General features: G+C 33.0%; 2 protein-coding genes across 2 annotated transcripts in view; one reads left to right on the top strand and one right to left on the bottom strand.

Moving 5' to 3' along the window:
- The window catches only part of LOC108917705, a 235,223-nt gene that overhangs the window by 68,446 nt on the left and 142,397 nt on the right, over positions 1-24,380 (bottom strand). The gene's annotated exons all lie outside the window — the stretch shown is intronic.
- LOC108917734 (lysozyme-like) lies at positions 3,693-9,898 on the top strand. The gene is made up of 4 exons (XM_018724476.1): positions 3,693-4,057; positions 5,684-5,772; positions 5,864-5,927; positions 9,336-9,898. The coding sequence occupies exons 1-4, from the start codon at positions 3,919-3,921 to the stop codon at positions 9,464-9,466; spliced, it is 423 nt and encodes a 140-aa protein (XP_018579992.1). The 5' UTR covers positions 3,693-3,918; the 3' UTR covers positions 9,467-9,898.

Genomic DNA, 24,380 nt, shown 5'->3' on the forward strand with positions numbered 1-24,380 from the left:
AAATAGCTGACATATTATATCAGTTTAATTCTGGAGGTGGATTTAGATTCAGCGGGTCCATTTCCTCATTGAAAAAGTGAAGAATATAGAAAAATGCAGGTTTCTTTTTTTTTTCGTAATTTTCGCACATTTTGACTGGTTTTTACCAGTTTTTTGAGGTTAGAATAAAAATGTAATGTGATAGCTAAATTCTAATACCGGATTCGTGTTTAGGAGGTCCAAATACATTGGAAAGCATAATAGCATTTTAAATATGGGCAAAATTTTGTTTGTTTGTCAAATAAGAAGATACGTAAATACTTTTTGCAACACACAAAACATGTTGATGTTGTATAGTGTTTTGAATTCTCTCAAAAAATTAGGTATTGAATTTATTGTTACACATTTAGCAGTCAACAGAAAATGGTAAATAGCAACGTATCTTCTTATTTGATTTCCCAGTTATCTAAAGACCAGTAAATATTACGAATATTTTACAAGAATACTTTTTTGCCACAAATTGATTGTACATTTTAAAAATATAAAATTATTTTAAAAAACCAGTGGCGGACGATTTTTTTTCAAAAAAGGTCCCCTACTGTCCCAATAACTACGCCACTGGAGTGTATTTTGGAATAAGTTATCCATGAAAAAATCTTATCCCAAATTTTATCACTCAATCTCTTATGCCAGGAAAATTTTTATAGGGCAAAACTTGATTATTTTCATCGGTAGAATACCCCATTAAAGTTTGGCAAAACTTATCATTAACACCCTGTATACAGGGTGATTCCGGAGGAATAGGAAGTATTGCAGGGATAGATTCAGGGGGTCAAAGTAAGAAAAATAAACCCATAACTTATAGTCCGAATGTTAACTATAGTTGAAATAAATGCAGTAAAAAAAATATATTGATTTTTATTTTATTAAAGGAAAACGAAATAAGAATTTCATAAATGGTAAATAATTAATAAACATTTTCCTCTTCTATTGATGTTGCGAATAGCAAGATTAATAGCATCGTGATTATTTCTTATTACAGCGGCAGCATTCATAATGCGATTAAGTAATGCTTGCTTTGTGTCTATTCTTGTTTCGTACACCAACGACTTGATCCACCCCCAAACAAAATAATCGAGTGAGTTTAGGTCTGGAGATCTTGCTGACCAATTTATTTGACCCTCTCTACCAATCCCGCGTCCAGGAAAATTATTGTTTAAAAAATTTCGTACCCGTAGAGCAAACATCCGCAAAAATTTCTTTAAATAAATATTTAGTTATTTCAACAATAGTTAACATTCGGTCTATAACTTGGGTATATTTTTCTTAATTTAAATCCCCTGAATATACCCCTGCAATACTTCTCATCACCCTGTATATATAAACATTGCGAAATGACCAAGTTATATCTATTTTCATAATTGCGCATGGAACAAAGATAATATACACATAATTTATTTAATTTCTCTTATTTACAATAAAAATATTTCTTCCGAACCGATATCTCAAGACAATTTTTTGTCACTTTTAACAAGAGTGATACCAAATAATTTTTTTATAACAATTGTTGTTAATAATAAACATTACCTAGAAATATATATTTAGTTTGACATTGACCACGGACTGATGTTTAATAACCATAATTATTTAATCCGAATCGGACAAATTTAAAAATCATTCCCTGATAAATTTATAGACGGTCTTAAAATTAGAGGTCAGTTGAGATTTCCTTGTTATTTTTATGCCAGTAGTTATTCCATTTATTTTGATATCTTTATGTTCACGCTACATTATAGTGTCGGCTTCTTATAAATTTTGAAATATGCTGTTTCTTTTGATAGGGTTGACGTATGTTAACAATATTTCACCGACAATTTGTACAGGTGATTCTCTGACCAAAAACATAAAATATAGTTTATAGTAAAATATGTCCGCAAACGTTTCGTTATTGCGATACATATAACTCAAAGGAGGGGTTTTAGCAGTGGCGGCCTCTTAAGTATTGAAAATCAAATATAACTGAGTAGTTTTATTTTAAGTACCGCTGAAATATAGGGAAAATGTACGCAACATTATTTTTGTTTCAATAGATAGCATTGCAAGTGCTACAATCAGTTGGAGCTCACGTATTCAGAGTTTTTAAACGAATTTTGCGAATGAATGAAAGTCGAGTTAAATTGACTGTACATTACAAATTTAACATTTCCTTTTTAATATCTTTCATAAGGTTGATCTATTTAATTATGTAGATAACATTCTAAACTAAATTTTACATTATTTTTTTACTATGAAAACTTCTAAGGGAGGTGGCAGCCCAGAGTCTACCCGCATCAGCCGCCACTGGGTTTTAGATGTTAGGGGTTTAGAATTCTCTCACGCAAGTTCTTCCCAGGGGTTTCTCTTATAAAACTCAAGTTAATCAGGATTATAGCGCATTAGGACTATTTGCTTGCTTTTGCTTTTTGGTTATTTTACGTTGGTCTATTTCTGTTACTATGGCTAAACACCGACGCCAGGAGACAAGCAACCCCCAACCTGGAAATTTTGCCGAACCCTCACTTTGTCGTAGGGTTCCTTTTACTTTCCTAACATTGTTTAGACAAGGGACCAATGGTTTTACATTCTTTCCGAGGGATGGTACCTATGTCTCACCTAAATTTATCTAGCTTCCGAGATAGAGGCCACTAGAAGGTAGAGGAGCATCGCGAGCCTTCCTCGGATGATCACTTATCCAGGTTGCTTGAGTTTTCATATTAACGGTATGAATGCCAAGACATTATATTAGGCCTCACTCGCCTTTGATGGGAGACTGTAGGAATAATATAGACTGTTAAAGATATAGGGCAATCAAATTATAAAAAAAATGTCCAATATTTTGCTAAAACTTTCCTTGAAGAGGAGTATTGCAAATTAAACTGGAAAAACTTTGTTTTTAAAGACGAATTTATGAAATTATATTTCTGGGGATACTGACTTCAACTGTTTTTAAGATGGGAAACATAACTATGTTTCTTATGAACACTATATACAGTTAAATTTAGAATATGTTACATTTCTATTAAACATGTTCAATAACCAAGGGATTCCATTTAAATGTTCTTTTTATTTTAGCTCATAGCAGGTCGATTATTTATAGATTATGTTTCTTACAGCAAAAGTCAATTACCGTTAGAAGTAATTACCTTCATTTTTATTATATTTCTATTGCCATATCTAAGAAGGTGTGTCGATCTCATGTTACAGAAAAGTTCTCACAAAAATTAATTCAAATTATCTGTTGCCCGAAAATGAGACCTAATCTAAAGAGTTCTGTGAGATAAGCCTTTTTTTCTCTTTACTATTTATCATAAAATTAAATTATTTTTACTTCAGATTTCTAATATAAAGGATGCTGAAGAGAAATGTTGTTTGGAATATGAACTAATAGATTTGAATCGAAACATATAGGTAGTATTTTTATCAACATTTTCGACATAACATTTAAAACACAATGTTTTTTTTTTAAATAAGTCATAAGACGAAATTTACTGAGGCATATTTACTTAACGCTCCTATACGCGTGTTTGTCTCTATTAATCTTTCTTGAGAAGTCGCGCACGAATTATCTCGAAAGTTGACAAAATTAACGAGGATTTCGTGGAGGCACAACTTCCTTGGACAGTCACTGGCTGCATCAAATTAATCGTGCGCGCATTTTAATCGGTAAATATACCAGGAACACCGTAGTCAAGGTTCAGCACTGTCAAGGCTGGTAAATACTTAACAGTCGCTACGCAAAGTAGAAACTCAGAAGTCTACATCATAAATCGCCTGCAATAACATAAGGAAGAGATAAGATTAACACCTTTTGGAAAATAGATCGCCTTTATAAAGATTTTCCACAGTGAGTACCGTTAGTTTTTGTGCCGTGTTTCGTGCTGGTGGTGCTGCAGCAGGATCATGAGGAAACTTGTTCTTGTACTGCTTTTGGCGGTTCTTCTGACAGCCGTGGAGAAGGCGCGGGCCAAAGTTTACACGCGGTGTGGCCTCACCGCCGAGCTGGTCAACAGAGGATTCAGCCGGACCTTGGTGGGAAATTGTAGGTTGATTTTTTTATTTTGGTTTTCGCTGGCAAATGTAACACAATATTTATATTAAAAAAGCGCAAAAAAGTAGTCTCACCCGAATTGAGTTCACAGTTCAAAAGAAACAATTTTTTAAAGAAATTAAAATATTCTTCGAGGTATTTGTTTTTTTATAATATTTTCAATATATTTTATATTATTACTATTAAGTTTATTTTACTCATACAGCATAAAGTGTACTCCAGCAACAATCGTCATGTTCTTCAATATCTGGGCATTACTTTAATTATATTTTAGTGTTTTAATTTTTTTTAATTATGTGGATTCTACCAATTACTCACTGACTACAATTAAGGAGTACTATAATATATTTTTTATAATAATAGTCAAAAATAAATGATAGTTAAAAGAAAACAAACTTGCGCAATTGTTTTCAAGCATATTTTGATTGTTGCGTGTATAAAAAAAGGGAAAACTATTTTTTAATTAATTAAAATAAAAAGCATGAATATCTATTGTCACCACATTGGAAGAAAAAAATTCTAAATTGTCTCAAAAAAACTCGTAATACTACTCATAGTTCCGTATAACTTATTAATGCCTGTAACAACGTTCTAAAAAAATATATATTTCTCAATATTAATACAGCACATTCATTAAATTGTGAAAGTGATGCGGTTCTTTTGATGTAAAAGAATTCCTGACACAAACCCAAGATGGATAGCATCAACTTATAAAGCAAGTTGTTAATTGCATAATTTAAACAAATGGAAATATTACTCATAATATCATTTAGTAGCTAATTAATTCAATAGCTCGGTGACAGAACATTTGATAACGTATGATCGGAAATAATAATAAAATTACAATTGCAAATTGCGAAACTTTGGATAAAGGTAAACCAGTGTAATATGGTTGCTATTTATGTTTTTATATTTTTAATAGTCAGTATAAAGGTGACTATAAATAGCTTCTGTTGTTGCAACATATGACATATTTTATTAAATTGGATAAATTTTGCTCACCTGTATCGCAACTCATCTCAATAGTTTCAATGAGTAAGGATTTCAAAGGACATTTGTCAATGAGTGGAAAAACTGTAACTGTATCATTTTAATTTAAAAGTAAATTTTTTTCTTGACTTCGTAGTGTTTTGATGTGAGAAATATGAAAATAATAAAGAACCCTAACCACAATACCTATATCTCTGAATTATGCATTCATATCCTCTTTTTTCTAGATATTGTATTGGAAATTCCACTTGGTTGACCTTCTTATCAACAGAATAATAAATACAGGAATGTGTACTGAATTAATGTTATTATTGCGAGATTTTAAACACAAAGTGGAGTGTCTTAAAAAACCGAGAGCATTTTTCAATCAATCATTGTTTTTAGAGTTTCTAAAAAGTATTTCAAAATGTAGTAATATAATTTTGGGGTTAGTGCATAATATGTATCCTTCACAAATAAGCAAATGAAATGAGGCATACAAATTTCTCATGATTATAAACAGCGAACAATAATAAAGTAGTAATATAATATAAAACAAGTCTGTTGGTGTTAATAAATGTATATAGCCTATGTAGGTGGAGTAAACAGTTGTCTTTGTATTTTAAATTAAATGCTTTTATTTTTTAGGGGTGTGTTTAGTTGAAAGTGAAAGTGGCAAAGATACTGCTAAGCTAATCAATAAAGCAAATGGAAGTAAAGGGCTAGGACTATTTCAGGTGAGGCATTACGAAAAATTGTATTTCAGTTATATGTATATTCACATCCGATTTTATTTGTTAATCTACAGCGTATACTTCATATTTACAGATTAATAGTAAGGACTGGTGCAAATTTGGAGCCAAAGGAGGGAAATGCAATATGAAATGTGAAGGTAAATTAAATTCGATTTTCTAATAGAAATAGTTTATAGCAATAATTATTATATATGATGAGAAACACCAGCAAATTAACTACTTTCTTTTAAAATTTATTAAATGACATGTAATTTGTGATATTGTCTACGATTGAACAGTTTCCGGGCAGGTTACCACGCCGTCGGTATGAAACTGTCAGGGTCACATTTTTTTTGAAGATGAGAATGATATGTTTTTCGAAACGTCAAGGAAATTGTTCAACCACTCAGCCACTGTCAACTGTCACGGAAGCCTGCAAACCATATTTTAATATCTTTTGCTCTAGATTTATAGATTCATTTAAATATTTTTTAATATAGCTTATCTGTCTGAAAATCATTTGTGTACCAGTAAAAAATGGAATATTTTAAAGTAGAGAAGTTTTATCATGTCTTATTTTTTAGGTATACAGGTTTTTAAATTATAGTATCTCAGTTTCTGTCAATTAAGTAAGCAGCTGGCAATATTTTAAGACTGTTGATCAGCTGCAATCTTAGGAAGCAAATGTGTGAGATTTTATATTTTTTTCATTTCTGCATCGAGTGATTTATTAACCTATATGGGCGCAAGATCTCCCACAGAATCATTTATCTTAAAAAACACAGTGACATATGAAAAGTAAATATCCATATTGCAAATATTAGGGAAAAGAAAAATAGGAAAATACATAACGTCACCAGGAAATAATTACAGTGCATTCATAAATGTTTACAAGTCAAATAATAGAAAAGTAGTGGAAAATAAAATATTATAGGATACTGGATGTAATAAATACAGGGTGGCCAAATGAAAACGAAACAGAGCCATTTTCAGAAACTGCGTCCAGATTGTAGAAAAACGCTCAGACCCGTCGATTTTAGATTAATGGAGGACATTCTTTGCTGGTATTTTTGACTCCGCCACTTTCACCCCCAAGCAAGGGTAAGCATCACCTCAAACTATTTAAATGGCATTGGGGGTTGAGTAATACTTCTTTTGAAAGCTCTTACAATTCTCTTTACAATAGACTTTAAATTTTATAAATCCGCCTAATACTTATAAAGAATTTTGATTTTAAAGTTGAAACTTATGTACAAACAATTAGTAACGGTAAAAATGTCAGTCGAACTCTAGTTAAGTACGCCAATGATATAAATTTAGTATTTCTTGCGTTACATTGGTTTTTGGCGATTTGTTATCACTTTCGTAAACAAAAACACAATTGTAAAAAACAGAAATGAATGCTATACACACACAATGAACGTAAAATTAGTAGATTCCAAATTATTTTGTAGTATTATTTGGAAGCGTTGGTTGATATTTTTGAAAATTAAACACTATGGTTTATTCCACTGCGGAAAGGGTAGATATCATTTCGCTTTATTTTATGAACAATAAATGTGCGAATAGAACAGCTCAGCTATTTAATGAACAACATCAAGATCGATATGTCAGGAGGAAGTATGTTAGAGTTAGTAAAAAAATTTCAAGAGACAGGGAACGTAGCCAATAAAAAACGAGAAATTGAAAAACCTATAAAACCTAATAAAGCTAGTGAAGTTGCAGTTTTGGGACAAGTTCATCTTGATCCTACATTAAGTACGAAGCAGCTGGCATCTGTGTATGAAATCAATCGAACTAGCATACAAACCATTTTGAAGAAGAATAAATTCCATCCATACAAAATACATTTAGTCCAGGAACTTCATGAGGATGATTATGACAATTTTGCGAAATAATGAGTGAATGATTTAACATCTGTTTTTTCTGATAATGCAGTTTTTTCTTGAACGGGACGGTAAATCGTCACAATTGCCGCTATTGGTCAGATTCAAACCCAAGAGGTGCATACACAGCAACCAGGAAAATTAAATGTATGGGCTGGAATTTTTATTGACCGGCTGGTGGGTCCTTTTTTTCTACCTGGTAATTTGACTGGCCAAATGTATTTGCAATTACTGGAAGACGCTATTGACCCTGCCTTGACTGAAATTATTGAAAATGTTCCAGAGTATGATGAAGATCATTTGATTTTTCAACAGGACGGTGCTCCTCCGCATTATGCATTAATTGCCCGTCAGTATTTGGACCAACGTTTTCTAGGAAATTGGATTGGGAGAAGAGGCAGCATTGAATCGCCTCCACGATCACCGGATTTATCGTCCCTTGATTTCTTTTTGTGGGGATACTTAAAAAGTAAAATCTATAAATCACAGCCAGCGTCGCTGGAAGATTTGCGTCAAAGAATCGTCGACGAATGCCGTCGAATCACTCCGGAAATGCTTCGGAATGTGCGCGAACGTTTCGAACAAAATCATTATTCTTGTATGGAAGCGGACGGTCATCAGTTTGAACATTTAATCAACTAAGTAGTAAGTAAGCAACTAAACATAATTTAAATTTTAAAATGTAAATTTTTTTCAAAGTATTGGGCGGAATTATAAAATTTAAAGAGTTAGAGAGTAAAGAGAATTGTAAGAGCTTTCAAAAGAAATATTACTCAACCCCCAATGCCATTTAAATATTTTGGGGTCATGCTTACCCTTGCTTGGGGAAGTAAAAAATAACAGCAAAGAATATCCTCCTTTAATTTAAAATCGACGGGTCTGAACGTTTTGCTACAATTTTGACGCAGTTCCTGAAAATGGCTCTGTTACGTTTTCATTTGGCCACCCTGTATATAAAAATTAACAGCTCGAAATGTGACAAGTGACATCCATTTCGACCAGGATACCTGTTCATTTGAAACTACAGATGGCGCCATTTTAGAAGTAGTCGGAGTGCTTCCAATCTTTACTCCCCCTAATATTTGCCTGTGTAGAATGGGAAAAGTCTTGATGTGAAAATAGTATGCTGTGCTCCTCAGCCGGCTTAAGTTTTACATGACGTCAGCAACGAACTACACACTTTCGCTTTGACACAAATAGTAGATATGTCTAAACAGACAATTCAATTTAACAAAAATATGTAAGACGTAAAACGTGTAATTTCCACATTTACATATGGCATGAATCGTGTTTAAGTATGTAGACCAGTTTAAGTATGTAGAGTCTAAGAAGTGAACATAACCTTAAATATGTTGTCAAGTTTAAAGAAATGTTACCTGTTTTGCATATACAATGGATGATGTGAAGATATTTAGGCTGTAACAACTCTGGATTATCAGAAAAACGAGAGGAAGTTGAATTTTCATGCAAATATATGCCATGATTTCGTCAGTCTTGCTGTTTAGTGACGTCACCACTAGCGCTTAGCCACACTATAAATATTATAGTCACATAATGGAAAAAATTTAATATTTTTTCTTTCATGTCGGTATAGTTTATCTTTAGAGTGTTTAAGAGTTTTTTTACGATGCAGGGACGATTTCTAGTATAATAATTTTATGTTCCGCATATTTTCTTCAGATTTGATTAACGAAGACATCTCCGACGACTCCGTCTGTGCCAGGAAAGTGGAGAAAGAGCTCGGTTTCCGCGCTTGGGAAGGTTGGATGAGAAGCTGCTACGGTCGAACTTTACCCCTACCGATTTGCTAGGACATGTTTTCCATGCCTACCAGAAGCTAATTTTTTAGACTATCAAGATGCATGATAATGCTATTTAATCCAGAACGTTAATGGATTTTATTTATTATAAACCACATGTAAGCGATACAGAATTGAAATGTATCATTTTAGCCAGTCGAATGTGATAAGTTCAAGGTGGCAATAATCTATGTAAAAGTTTAAATTAAACTGATATTTAGCAATTGTAAGTGATTAAAATGTTACATCACATGATTAAATGAGTAATACTACTGTGTAAGATTATTTGGAAGTGTGTTATATTTATATTGCTAGCTCTACATAATATAATTTACGCGTATTGTATGTTTATTATTGAGTGCATCTAAATTTGTAAACGCAATGTCAAGCATGAAAATAATGTATTCCTAGCAAACATTTTGCCGATAAAAAGTTAAATCTAAATCTTAATATATTTTTAATTATTGTAATCAAACCACTGCATTGAAACATAATTTTCACCAAAACAACCGCCATACACCACGCCACAAGATGACCCTGGGAATAGACAAAGACAACGCACGACAACCATAGAATGGGGTGGGGTCACTCGAGTGAAATACGAGTTTATCTGCAGAATTTATTTAACGGGTACCTATATTGCTTTCACTTACATCGATTTTTTTACAGTGTACAATTTTCAGATAATATATAAATTAATATCATTCATCGATTAATACTATTAAAATTTTTTTAACCTTCTAGATTTTGATAAACAATGCACTTTTTTTCTTATAGACGACATCATGTTCAGTGGTTATTTTTAAGATAGCTCTTTTGTTCTCTTTAGAGGTTTATGAATAAAAATTATAGTCACAGCTGGCCATGACAAATTTTAAAACTACAAAACTTCTAACACCAGCACAGATGTTAATTTATGCAACAGCAACGGAAAATTTAAGGTTTTTAATATTTAGTTACAAAGTTAATACAAAACATGAAAACTACCACAATTTCGACTCCTTCTTCAGTAACCTGCTGCATGAAATTTTAATTTTCTTGTATTCTATCGAACAATGGATCGACTGCCATTGCTTAAGCAAACTAAAGTTATAGGCGCGTATCTGCTTAGATCACGATTATTTATTGTAGATATCGGTATAAGGCACCTGTTTCAAACCTATAGATCTGACGAACAACTAAATGGGCATAAAACCAAAAGTGTAGGCATCATTAATCTCTTATAAATCTACAGCTGAATGAGAATGTTGGCTAAATAAGGCTGTCGTCGACTTTCGTTAATAAATACTTCAACTAATTTATTGCTTATCTTGAGCCATACAATTATAGTACCTAATGCGAATAAATCGATGAGGCTTTCGGGTGCGGATTTTGTGATGTTAATCATTTTGTTTGAAAGTGATTGCAACGACTTTTCTATTAGAAACAAGTTTTGAGAAACAAATTAAATTAAGTAACTGTAAATCTCTTTTAATTTTTCTTGGTATTTTCAAGTAAACGCAATGAGTTTTTAGAAAAACAAGTTCACATCACCGAAATAAAAGGATGACTACTTTAACTTGATTAAGGAAATGAAACAAACTATTTCCTGAAAATTACTGTTACTGTAGTAGGTAGTAACAAATTTACATATTTCTTTTTTACATGTTGACCTTCACAAAAAGGCCAAAAGTTTTCTATAAAGTGCAACATTAAACGAAACAATTATTATATTTTGAAACAAAACAAATTAGGATCTAAGTCTAGTAATAATTTTTTACTAAATTTCATTTAATTGCCTATAATGGTACTGATAATTTAATTTTAACTTGACCCTGTCCCAACTGTTTATACTTTCCTGAGTTATAAAAATAATATACAACCTATATATCTAACTACAAAGGGTTAGAATTCAAATAGTTTTTATTGATCAAGTTATTTTGATTCGTGTTTTTAAACCAATCAAAGATTTAAATAAAAAAATAGTATCTATAAACTGTCTTATGAAACTTTACGATTTTCCTAATCTGAGGCAAATAAAGAATATTTTTACTGCAAAGATGATGTCCTTGCTCTAGATATAGCTTCATGGTTTCAAGTAACATTTGTAGAATATTGGAACGTACATTAACATTAGAATATTGGAATGTACGTTACTGTTATTTGTTTTTAAATTCTGTGATCAAACACTTTCTTTTTCTTAATTATTGTATAATTAAAGACTTGAAAGAATATATTGAAATAACTTATCATTAAAAGAAAATAAAAATTGGAAATTGATAAAAAAGTTGCTATTGTATTATAGACAAGATAACCTATAATAATTTTATTAATGAAGGAAATTAAATTAAATTTGTTTTTAAACTGTCAAGAGCAAATATGTTTTCAATAGTGTATGATGACATGCATCGGAAACATCTGAGTAAAGTAGGTAGCTGTCAAATAATAAAAACTCATGGAAAGTTGAATATTTCTTATTTATAATCATATATAGATGAGGTTGTTCCTGTTATGCGAATTTATTTATTAATCCTTATTTTGAGACAGTTTAAGGATTTAGGAGATTTTGAAACAATCAATAAAAGACAACAATATCCTATTTATTTATTGCAGTCATTAAAATGAAATTAAATTATAGAAAGTGATTCATAACTTATCCAAAGAATTTTGGGAATAGATGCGTTATGAAAAATGGTATCAATATCGTAAAAAAAATGTTTGTAAAATCTTTATAGTTCCCGAGCAAAAAAATATTGAAGTTGTACTATTACCCTTACATCACTGGGCTACTATAGTCTCTAGATTAACGTTTTTGCGATAGTGTTTATATTAGTTTTTCAAGTGTCAAAAACGGTTTAAGTGTAAGTATTTTATTTTAAAAGGTGTAATAAATAGATTGTTTCCATGGGTGCACGATAATGAGAAATATGCAGCTATGTGTAAGCAACGAAATGGATGAAAGTTACAAAGCTTTGAATATGGTAGTAACATAATATGAAACATATTTATAGCGAGTAAAAAAAAATCATAATTTTAATATTTTAGGTACTTAAAACTTGTAGAAATTTATTTATCAGTATTTATAATTATATTGAATAAATATTACTCCATGGCCTTTAACATTACGTTATTCATATCGGCCATTTGGTTTTTCGAATGCTGCCAATTAGCGCACAAAGAAGCCCTTTAAACAATAATAAAATAAATTATCTCGCTTTCCTTTGCGAAGGAAGCTATGGCCCTGTATTAATTTGAAGTGGAACATATTGTATATTAGATTTCAAGTGCATGAAAAAATTAAACTTTCTCTTGCTGAACCTACTTTCGAGATATCAATGATGCAAAACGAAAAACAATACTGTACACGTTTTTTTTTTATTATTTATCTTCTACTCGTAACTAATCTAACAAAAATAACAAAAAAAATATATTTTACGATTCTGCCACTATCATCAGTAACGTCAAGTCTGCAATATGGCGCCCAATGAGAAAATAAGTCCGCATCATGTAAGAGAAGAAAAACGTCGAGATGAGACAAGCAACTAGCACTAAACATCGATGTCAGCACATCTGGTTTGTGAGAAGGTGATGTGATTTGCATGGGAAAACGTGGCTGAGGAGGCATCACTAGCCATTTCGGACTGATTGAATCCAGAGATGAGCGTCTTTGATGCGGCTTACAAGGCGAGACAAACAGAAACATGCTGCAGCTAAATAGTAGATGCTGATTACATAAATCTGATAAAGTTCCCAGCCAAAGTGACCGCGATGCTTGAGGGGGATTGTATTGAAAGAAATAATAATGAGAACATTCAGAAAGTGATGTTAATACAGAAATTACAAGGGAATAGAAGGAACAAAGAACGAAAGACGACATATCACTTCCAAAGGAATTAGATGCTCTGAATATAATCGTGTAGACAAAATTCATAACTTGTCGATGAATTTCGCGGAAAAGTGAAATTTTTGGGTGAAAACGCTCAAATATAGGTAAAAACTGTTTTTTTCCTAAATTTTGTCCAACTTTATAATTTTGGTAGTACATATTTTGGTCTGTTTTCACTCAAATGGTAGATTTTCTGAGAAATCGAGGTCATGAGTAAATTTTACTAATGGCATTGTGTTCAGCGCCTCAAAATGCTACGAAAATTATATGTTTGGTCAAAATTTAGGAAAAAATAAATTTTGACCCATATTTGAGCGTTTTCACCCAAGAATTTCAATTTTCTCCAAAATTCGTGCTCAGTGCATCGAATTCCTTCGGAAATGATATGCGGCTTTCTTGGGGTTGGATTTTTTTGTGTACCTGTGTATTCTTGGCAAAAGCTATAGTTTATGAGAAAATGAAAACTTATAACAACACCACAACTAATAAAAATATATGATTTAAATCTAATCTTATGAGTTCAGTCTGTGTTTCTTGGCCGTCGTCCAATAGATTCATAGTATAAGAATGCTAAGATGCAATTTCCCTTTATATACATATAAATCTCACAGATTAAACATTAACCTGGCATATACAGGTTCGGAAAGTCCCCATAGTTCATCGGCCGTTACGTGAGAGCGATAAAGTAAGTCATAGAAATCCGTGCGATAGAGAAGGATGGCTATAATGAAGGCGTCTCATAGTCACCGCCCGTTTCGCCCTTCCATAAATAAGATCCACTTCCACTTGTAATTCAGCGACCGGTGGTCATCTTTGTTTTCGTCGTTTGCCTTTTCTGTAATAGATGTCACTACTTATACAATTTCGACTCCGGTATTCCGATATGTTAATATAATCCGTTAACAGAGGGCTTCAATTTTAGCTAGAATTTGAGTAATTATGAATCTATTAAAACAGGAACTTAACTTTTAATCAAATTATGAATTTGAAAAATATGTAATTAAGTACCCAAAGATTCACGTCGTCCAAATAATCATACGTATTAAAAATAATTTAGGTACTTACCGAAAAGCAAAATTCAGTAATTTTGAAACGCACAAGTACATTACAAACTAGAACATATGCTCAAAATGTCCACAACCATTTTCGATGCAGGCAGAACACCTTCGAACCCAATTTTCGCGCACTCACTGGAAAACACCTCAAGAAAAGGAAATAGTGGTAAGCAAAAAACACTCAGACACGGTCCAATTCCAGATACGAACTGATTTGCGTATCGTGTTAACCGCCGCGCTGTTGTCACATTGCTCGATATGAATTTTATCGAATTTTTATTACAACGGTATTATTTTTCAGAAATAAGCACAAAGAAGTTAAAAAAAGTGATAAACATTGTATTTTATGGTATTCTATGCACGCAGTTGGAGATTTTGATATTTTTTTCCTCGGAAATAGTTGAGTTTAGGACCCATGCCATATAAGGTTTTTTTGTTTATTTTAATGTATTCTATCGTCTGTTAAAATCAAGGCAGTCAAGCTTCTACCGAAGGCTAGGTTTTCAATCAGTGGCTGACTTCGAATTCGTCGTCACTTTATATTCTTATATTTCAGTATGGTAACGATTTTCTCTAAAAATTATAGTTATCTTAACCAAGAATACTTATCTGCGAAATGCTCTTATGAAAAGTATTAGTTAAATTAACCCGCTATTGAAAAACCGGCCCTAAGATAATTCTTCAAATTTTCATGGACCACTCTGTAGAAACCCTTTTATGTAGCTGATGTATCAGTGACATCAACCTCATCAGGTTGGCGCTGGATCCGCCGACTATCTGCTCTTTTTAAATCCGCATTATGTTAAACAAAATGCCAAATGGAGATATAAGATAATAATAACCTTTGAATTCAAATGAGTTACTCTCTTTTTAGTGCTCTCTTTTAAATATGTTTCCCTGGGGACAAGGTCGCGGCATCGAAGCCGCTATCTGAAATTGACTTCCATTTTCCCTTATCCGTCATTTGCTTGTCACATGCTGCATATTAATCTCGGTACACATGAAGCTGAAGTAAACGAAAAAGTCGAGGGTGGTGTTCAACTGTAATCACTTTTTGTATCATTTCTACAGTATTGTTTTGTTACATATTTTTTAAAACATACTATTATTTCTCCTATTTTTACAATATTGTTAAATTATTAAATTATTTTTTTTTCTAAAAAATCTCACCAAATAAATTCGAACAACGTTCTTCGATACCAGAAATTGGTAAATAATGTAATCATTGAAAAAAATATCATATACGAGGTTTGTCCGGAAAATACCTATAAAAGTGGAATAATAACTTTATTTTACAATTATTCGGGTATTTCAATATGGTCTCCTTCAAAGTACTCCCCCTGAGACAAGATGCACTTCTGCCAACGCCGTTTCCACTGTTGATAAGATCGCTGAAAGTCTTTAGTTGTGAGGCTCTTCAGTTGCCGTGTCGTTGCTGCCTTGTTGGCTTCTACATTCCCCAAGTGCCGCCCCCGAAGCACCATTTTGCATTTTGGGAACAGGAAGAAATCACAAGGGGCTAAATCGGGTGAATAAAGTGGATGTTGTGTCACGGTGATTGAGCTTCGGGCCAAAAAGTCATGCACAACGAGAGACGTGTGAGCAGGCGCGTTGTCGTGATGAAGGATCCACCTGCCAAATCCGGTCGAACTCGGGCCACACGAGCTCTGAGACGTCTCAAAGCTTCAACATAGAAATTTCCGGTCACTGTCTGGCCAGGAGGGACAAATTCCTGATGAACAATGCCCCTAGAATCAAAGAAAACAATCAACACTGTTTTCACTTTGGACCTTGATTTTCGCGACTTTTTTGTTCTTGGTTCCCCTGCTTGCTTCCACTCCTTGCTTTGAGATTTCAGCTCCACATCGAATTCGTAGAATCAAGACTCGTCTCCAGTGATGACCCGGTTGAGAAAGTCCTGCCTTTCCTCTGCTTCCAACCAATTCTCACAGCAAGCAACCCTCCTTGCTTTCTGTTCACACAATTTTTTCATTTTAAGTTTTTCAGTCAGAATTTCGTGGACGATTGTTTTGGGGATTGACAGATCCTCAGCTATCATTCTAATTGTCAATCGACGGTTTTTAAGAACACAAACCCGAATTCGTTCAACATTTCCCTCAGAACTCGATTTGGAGGGGCGTCCTGAGCGAAGGTCATCTTTCGGGTCTTCTCGGCCTTCTCGGAACCTTTTTAACCACTTGTTGACGGTAGGTTCCTTCAGAGAATTGTCTCCGTCAACTTGTTTCAAACACTCAAAAATCTCACGGCCATTCTTGCCTAACTTTGCAAGAAACTTGATGTTGATGCGCTGTTCCTCAATCAGAGAGAGCTCTATGCCGACGGCAGGTAAAAAAGGGTTACTTTCAACAAGCAGACGTAAACTCCTACTTACTCGCAGAACGCTCTGGCTCGAACTGAGCGTTGAGGGGATTGCATAACGAGGGGGGACCACCGGGCCACCCCTCCACAACGCCTTGACACGTCGCCCCGAATTTTTTATACGTATTTTCCGGACAAACCTCGTACTCGAGGTTAGATGACTTTATAATAAAGTGAAAATACACAAATAATATTAGAAAACATATGGGTCCTCAGATTTATTAAATGAGAGAAAGAGCGTCTATATTTAGAGATATTGTATTTCCTGTGGTTTTGATGGTTGTATCAGAAAACTGACAAAGTAAATTTTATCGTTCATTACAAAGCTCTACTTTTCGCTGAGGTTATTAAATTTTACGACAGTACAAGACTGAAACAATTTTAAAATTTATGTTAGTCACAATGATGTGCGAAGAAATGTCAACACGTTTTACGATCAGAGCTGCTTCAAATAGTTTAGAGAAGTGACTAATTTCTATTGCTTGTAGTATTTCCCTTGAAATGTTAAAGTTAAGCGTTATTTAATGATCTTGTTAAGGCGTTAGCTAAATTCTGTTTAAGGTTGAAACTTCAAAAATTTTTAACTAGAGCTGCCTTTGAAGTGAGAGCATAAAGTTAATTATTTTTCAATTTAAGAAGAAAATATTTCAGTTAGACTCATATCAAAATGGAGGAGGAGATAACATGGTTGTTCAATTAAGTAAAATTATGTCGGTGTTTCGTATGTCTCTGCTTTTAATTTTCCATACATCAAAGTGACCGCAAAAAAGCCATTTTTTGCCTGTTTTTGAGACTTTGACAGAGGCGACAGGGAAAATCCTAAAAATATTCTAAAAATATCCAAAAACTCGTCATGAAAAATGAAAATGAGCATCACTTTCAGTTTTTCGACAATTTTCGAAAATCACCCTTATTTAGGGGTTGAAAAGACAGAAAAAGTGAACAAATTAAGAATCATCAAGAAAATAATATTATGAACGTGAAAATATCTAATTTGGTATTTGATACGGTCTTGTCCGGATTGAAAATAAACCCATAATATCCCTAAAGGGATGAAATCGTCTCCAAAACGCCTAAAAAAGCAAAAAATATATTAAAAGTTACAATTTTTTTTCTTTTTCTTTAATATGTGATAATTGAAACCCAGAATCGCTAGATCCGAAGGAAAATACCTTTAAATGAGGGTAAAACCACCTCTAAGTTCAACCATCGGCTTCAAAGTACATAAAATAATTATAATGCATGAAAAAAATAATGTTTCGAAATACATTCATTAGAATAATTTATACAGAAGTACCCCCATCAATCATCCCTCTCAAGTGGTAAAATCATCCCCCAAATATATAAAAATTGTAGATAATGTGGAAAAATATTATTTTGATAACAACATAGAAATATTTGGAGTTTTACAATTGTTGATGATTCTTAATTTGTTCACTTTTTTTGTCTTTTCATCCCCTAAATAAGGGTGATTTTCGAAAATTTTCAAAAAACTGAAAGTGATGCTCATTTTCATTTTTCATGACGAGTTTTTGGATATTTTTTAGAATATTTTTAGGATATTTCCTGTCGCCTCTGTCAAAGTCTCAAAAACAGGCGCACTTTGCGGTCACTCTTTAATATTATACTTAAAATCATCGTTCCTTAATGCCTGAACCCTTTGTAAATAATAGGGGTATAATAATTGTTCCCGTAGCACACGCCACACGGTACTGTTAGTTTTATCCGCTGGCTAGCTAGCTAGCAATTCTGTAACACACTGCGCAAGTGCACAAGATGCACATGATCGGCTTATATTTATGATTCATTTTCTTAATTAATTTTCTCGAAAACAGAAGCATTTAGACCATAAGTTGATTAATAAAAGTTGCTTATTTTCGTGTCCTCTGCCACTCTTATCAAGGAACGCATTTATTTCTGAAACACCCTGTATAACAGACAGATCTGATTCAGATAAATATGCCCTTTTTATTGATTTTGATAAATTTAATTTCACGTAAAAATTGGAAATACAGGAAAATATATATTTTCTTTAGTGAGGTGTCATTTATGTACAGGGTGTCTCAACCTCGATAGTATGGGCCTACTGTGAGGATACAAAATATTTAAATAAAATTTGGGATATGTGGTGTTAAATTTTCAATCGACAGTATCTTAGGGATTTGACAGAAATGACTAATGACGTCATCAATTATATTTTTCCAGAAACATACTCAATTTTTTTCCTGTTAAAAAGCTCTCTATTTTCTAATAAACTTTTAATATAGAAAATTTTCTGTGTTACTTCCCGTTTAAAAGTCATAAGCAATATCGTTTTAAAGAGTCTCAAAAGAAATACCACCTAAAAATCACGTTAGCGGTGGAAGGACCAAGTAGTCGTTAGAAAATAATTGATTGTTCGTTGTTTAAACTGTATAAATGTCACAAAATACTTGTCATATACGAACGTCAAACGTATAACTTACGTGCTTACAAAATGTTTTCTCAGAAAATAAGAAGTGGATCTTATTTGGGCGAAATGGGCGGTGACTATTAGACGCCTTCATTATAGCCATCTTCCTCTATCGCACGGATTTCTATGTCTTACTTTATCGCTCTCACGTAACGGCAGATGGACCATCGGTACTTTCCGAACCTGTATACTAAAATTTAATTGATACACATTTAAAATCTATGCAGTCTAAGCCGCTAAAGTTTTGTGCATTTTTCTCTGTAACTGTATTTTGTCACTTACCGCCTTTTCACTAAGGACGGCAGAATAGTGCAATGTTGGTTGCTTAAACTCGGAGATCACGTGGCTTGTAATCATTTATGAAGACCATGTATAACTATTTCCAACGAACTATGAATAAGAAGAAACAATGTTAGCGACACAAAGAAAAAACGTACCCCATAACGAAGCTGGACCATTAAGGGAATAGACGAACTGCACGTCATTAAAAATAAAGCGATCTGCATGGCAAGCACTGCTTTATTTCCTCGTTAAAAACCCTCCAAGCTTACGTTCCCGCAGGTACACGCATCTATACGCTTTGCATTTATTTATAGAGCCGCTCAAAATGAGGGCCTCTTATTAGTAGGCAGGTCTAGTATGTCGGTTTCTATTCAGTAATTCTATTTTCGATATTTCGTTACGTTTTGTACACGGCAGCGAGGCCAACATAAATCAAGTTAGCTCTTAGCAGATGTTGAAAGCACTATGGCATACATATTCAAGACGGCCGGCTAGCTCTTTATTATTAAACCATTCTTCGGGTCTTTGCGAAATCGTACGTTTATGGAATAATGAATATCCGGTTCATAATCTCTTGCCTATTCGGTATATATCTTTGTAATTAATGTGAGCTGGGCAAATGTAGTACTGGCTCACAGTGACGCGTCTACGGGGCGGCAGCTGGGTACGTCTACCGTAATTAATATCCGAGTAGTGCGAAAGGGTAAATTAGACCCCTTAAAATTCAGTACAAGCATTTATTTCCTCTTACTAGTATTTGCTTTACGCCATCATCAAAAACTACAATATACATACAGGGTTTTGCACGGTAAATGACCTATTAAACGTTTGAGAGGAACCAAAAGCAATATGACTGAAATTTTGTTTACGGGGGTTATCAGATATGTTCTCTTGAAATTGAAATGAAAATAATGCCATCAACGTAGCATTTCCGGTTATACCGGAAGTAACTGTCAAGGTATATAGGTATTATTGCATTATCGACAAGATAAATTGAAAATAAGTCAAAAATGTTGAAGCTCCCCTGTACCTAAATCTAGCCGTTTCGAGATAATCGACGTTTTATAAAAATTTTGACAGGTGCAAGCATTTCGAAAATTCCTTATATCTCTCTTCGTTCTGGGAGTTTTCACTTGCTTTTCGGAATACACAAAGAACATAAGATGCACTACTTTCTGTTATCAAAATTACCTGATGAAAATTATACTAACTGTCCCATTTTTCACGTTACATTTTGAAAACTTAAAAACCGACAAAACTTTTTAAGGTCAAACGGAACACCCTGTATTTTTCTGCATCATATTATAGAAAATCCAATTCTCTTTTCTCCGATATAGGCAGTGTAGGGGTTACAGTTTCAATTTTCTCAGCTATTTGCGGTTTACTTACATTCTCAAGAATATTACGTTAAAATATCATCAAATGTGGCTTGAAATGCAAACATTGGTTCAGCATTCACGACAAGAAAAATGCGGTATAATTATTCAAATGAAGATATTTTGAATTTATTTTATATCCATGGGATATAAATAAATACAAAAATAGATTAAAATGTACAGAAGAGAAGCAACTAAGTGATTAACAGACATCATGAGCTTTGTAGCGACAATGAAATAAATAAACAGTAGTAATCTGTATGATGCCAGTAAGCGTCAATACGCGTTATAGTAGCAGAAATAAGCTAAATCTGTGGTCAAGCGGTATGCCACACTGTATTCACGATACATATTGGCTGCCATAAAAACACGTGCCATACACTGGACCAAGCAAAGCGTCAAACTCACACGTAAAAAGGACAGTGAAATGTACGGCTAACGTTTCTCAGCAAACAAACTGGATTGTTCACCAGCACGCCAGGCCGACAGGGCAGGCATTAGGGTGCCGCTAGATACGTATTGAATAAATTGATCGATGCGAAGCTTCAGGTCAGGGGCAGACATGTACCTGTTATTATACAATGACACAGATAATGAAATTAAAATGTGAAGTAGTTGATGCTTCTCCACCGTTAGTAAAAATAGCATCTATTAAAAACTTCGACTATTTTAGATATGCACCTGTGACCTAGGTAAATATTGAAGAGTTATTTTCGTTTTTGATATGGGTATTAACCGATCGCCGGAGACGATTAACCATGAAACACTTAAGAAATTATTATTTTGCTGAAGTAATAACCTAAAGACACATAAATAAACAGTACTCTTAAACAGTTGTTTAAAATATTTTAAAAATCCTATAGTGAGAATATATTTTTTAAATTTTTAAGTGGATAGAATTTCATTAACAGAACAGACAATATATCGATTTGATTTTGCAAATGTCTTCTGTGTAAAGCAAACTTGTATGAAATAATTTGTTTCGTAAAGACAATTTATTAATGTAATTATGTTTAATTTCTGTAGTGAACCACATTCAACGGCCATTTTTGTTTCTATCCAAGAACTTGACATACTGTGTCGTCTGGATAAGATACACTTTTTGCAGGTATTCTTGGGGATATAAGCACCTTTGTATATGCCAGAAAAAATCCAAGAACGGTCCCTTGAGGTATTCCTATTTTTACAAACTCAGTTTTACTAACAAGATCATTCAATATAATAGACAATTTGTGAGATAACTACGGACATTCAATACATACTACTACTACTACGAATACCACAAAGTTCTAGCACGTAGCTTTCTATAGTTGACAGTGTCAAAGCCTTTCTCAATTCTTGCAATACACTTCTCATTAATATCGAAACCATCAACAATGTTTTTAACAACTGAGCACATAGCATTATAGACGTCGATTTATCGGAACGAAAACTAACCTGTTGTTCATGTATAATATTATTTTGCTTAGAAAAGTTTACCTATCGAGATTTTAATAATTTTCGAATATTTTAAAATCCCGATTAATATTTTTTTCACCGATATACAAAAACAGAAATTTTGTTTCCACTTAATTTAATTTAGGCAACACATCTAGTCAAGAAATTTTGGTAACATAATTTATCAAGCTGCCTTTTCGTTTTCTATTTTATTAGAAATATTGCAGAGTATTTCACATTATTTAACAATGTAGAAAATGTTACCGTATTTTTATTCAGATAATATTAATTTGTACAATTTCATTGATGAACATTTGCACATAAAAAAGTTTGTGACAGGTTATTTTGGATAACTAGTTAATCCTTAATTACTTAGCTTACTGTTATAAGCTGTGTTTTACTTACTTCTGAGATCTCTCTTCAATTATTTCCAGTGCTGCTTGTTCAATTATTATTAACTAAGTTTTCCGGAGAATAAAATACAGTTAAACTATAAATTAATTATTACTCTAATTAATTTTACCGCCTAATTACAACAAGGTTCTAATTATGAACAGGAAAGTGGTTCTACCTACACCACTGGTAGCATAGCTTAAGTATTGTTCACCGTTCAAGTATTTGTAGTGAAACAAGACGAATCTGAATTGGCACTGACAACTTTTCAACTATTTTTTCTGAGAAATGACTCAGATTTTTGTAAAATGGATGCTGTTAGCGGCTTACGTGGGAATTCTCTAAATGTCTACACTGAATTAATTTGTAGTATTCCTTCAAATATACCTTGAGTATAAATTGAGTATTACATATTTAGCTATATCGCTATGTTCTTGCAGGTACTATATAAGCATAAAAAATAAATTAGTTACTCTCAAATGGTTTTGTAATAATATCTACCTATATTTAATATAGCAAACAAAATCTACAAAGGAAACATAGATAACGTTGTTTTCCATTTAAACTGACCTTATCATTCTGAAAATTTACAGTCGCTTAAAAAACTTAATTAAGGTGTTCTGCGGGCCCATACAAAAACCATCTACGCCGACGTAGTTTGGTAACTTTATGATTTATGGAAAGTTATGAGATACACCGCCATGTTTGGCAGTCTTTAGTATATATGAATAATACTTTGTCAAACCTATATGAATTAAAACGTAATGTAATTAAAATTTTTCTTCTGCAGTTAAATCTGATTTTGAGAACTGAGCTGAACTATTACCACGAGAAGTTAGAGAAAGACTAAGAAGGGAAAAATAGTTTTAATATTGCTCAATTAAAAAAATGAGTTTCAATTACTATCAAATATCAACGAATGTCAAACTTATAGTCAAGAGTTTGAGATTTGCTCTGTAGAAACGGTTATTTCATAATGCGAATGCTTCAGACGTTGAAATATTTTAAGACTGCTTCAGGAACAAACCTAATATCTAAGTTGTGCACGATAGCCGCGTATTATTCTCATTTAAGCGCCAGTCTTGCTTTGGACTTCGAGTGTAGGCATCGTAAATACAAAGGATGTATTTAAAAAATTGTATACATTTGAACCATGTGATGGAATTGCAATATTGGCAGTCAATACTCGAATACCTATATTCGGACTTTAAAAATTCAGAGATTCTCTTTCATGTTTATACTTTACGCTTGCCTAAATCAAACTAAAAAAATCATTAGTCTTGATAGCTAGAAACCAAAGCGAGGTTACCAAACTCCTTCACATTCTAACTGCGGAGTGATTTAGCTAAAAACAGTATTATGCAAATATGTATAGGATTTTCAGCATGTTGAAAATCTTGTATTAAAAATAAATAAAACTGAGAAGGCTGTATCGCAGAACTTCAAAAATGTAACAGAAAACTTAATGGGTACTAACAAATGTCACATTTATAGAACTTTAATAATGGAAATGGTGGAGAATTTCAGAGTACTTGGAGTCCCCGATGAATTGAATATAGCGATGAACAAGGTGAACGATTTCACCAAGATTTAAAAGTAATGGAAAGAAGGTAAGTGGGACGTGATTATGACTACTACTACTACTACTACTACTACTACTACTACTACTACTACTACTACTACTACT

Source organism: Anoplophora glabripennis, unplaced genomic scaffold, assembly GCF_000390285.2.
Source record: "Anoplophora glabripennis isolate ALB-LARVAE unplaced genomic scaffold, Agla_2.0 scaffold61, whole genome shotgun sequence".
Taxonomy (NCBI): domain Eukaryota; kingdom Metazoa; phylum Arthropoda; class Insecta; order Coleoptera; family Cerambycidae; genus Anoplophora; species Anoplophora glabripennis.

Coding starts and splice junctions, on each gene's coding strand:
- LOC108917734 (XM_018724476.1), top strand. CDS start 3,919: ATGAGGAAACTTGTTCTTGTACTGCTTTTGGCGGTTCTTCTGACAGCC. Junction 4,058..5,683: donor CCGGACCTTGGTGGGAAATT/GTAGGTTGATTT, acceptor TTTATTTTTTAG/GGGTGTGTTTAGTTGAAAGT. Junction 5,773..5,863: donor AAGGGCTAGGACTATTTCAG/GTGAGGCATTAC, acceptor TCATATTTACAG/ATTAATAGTAAGGACTGGTG.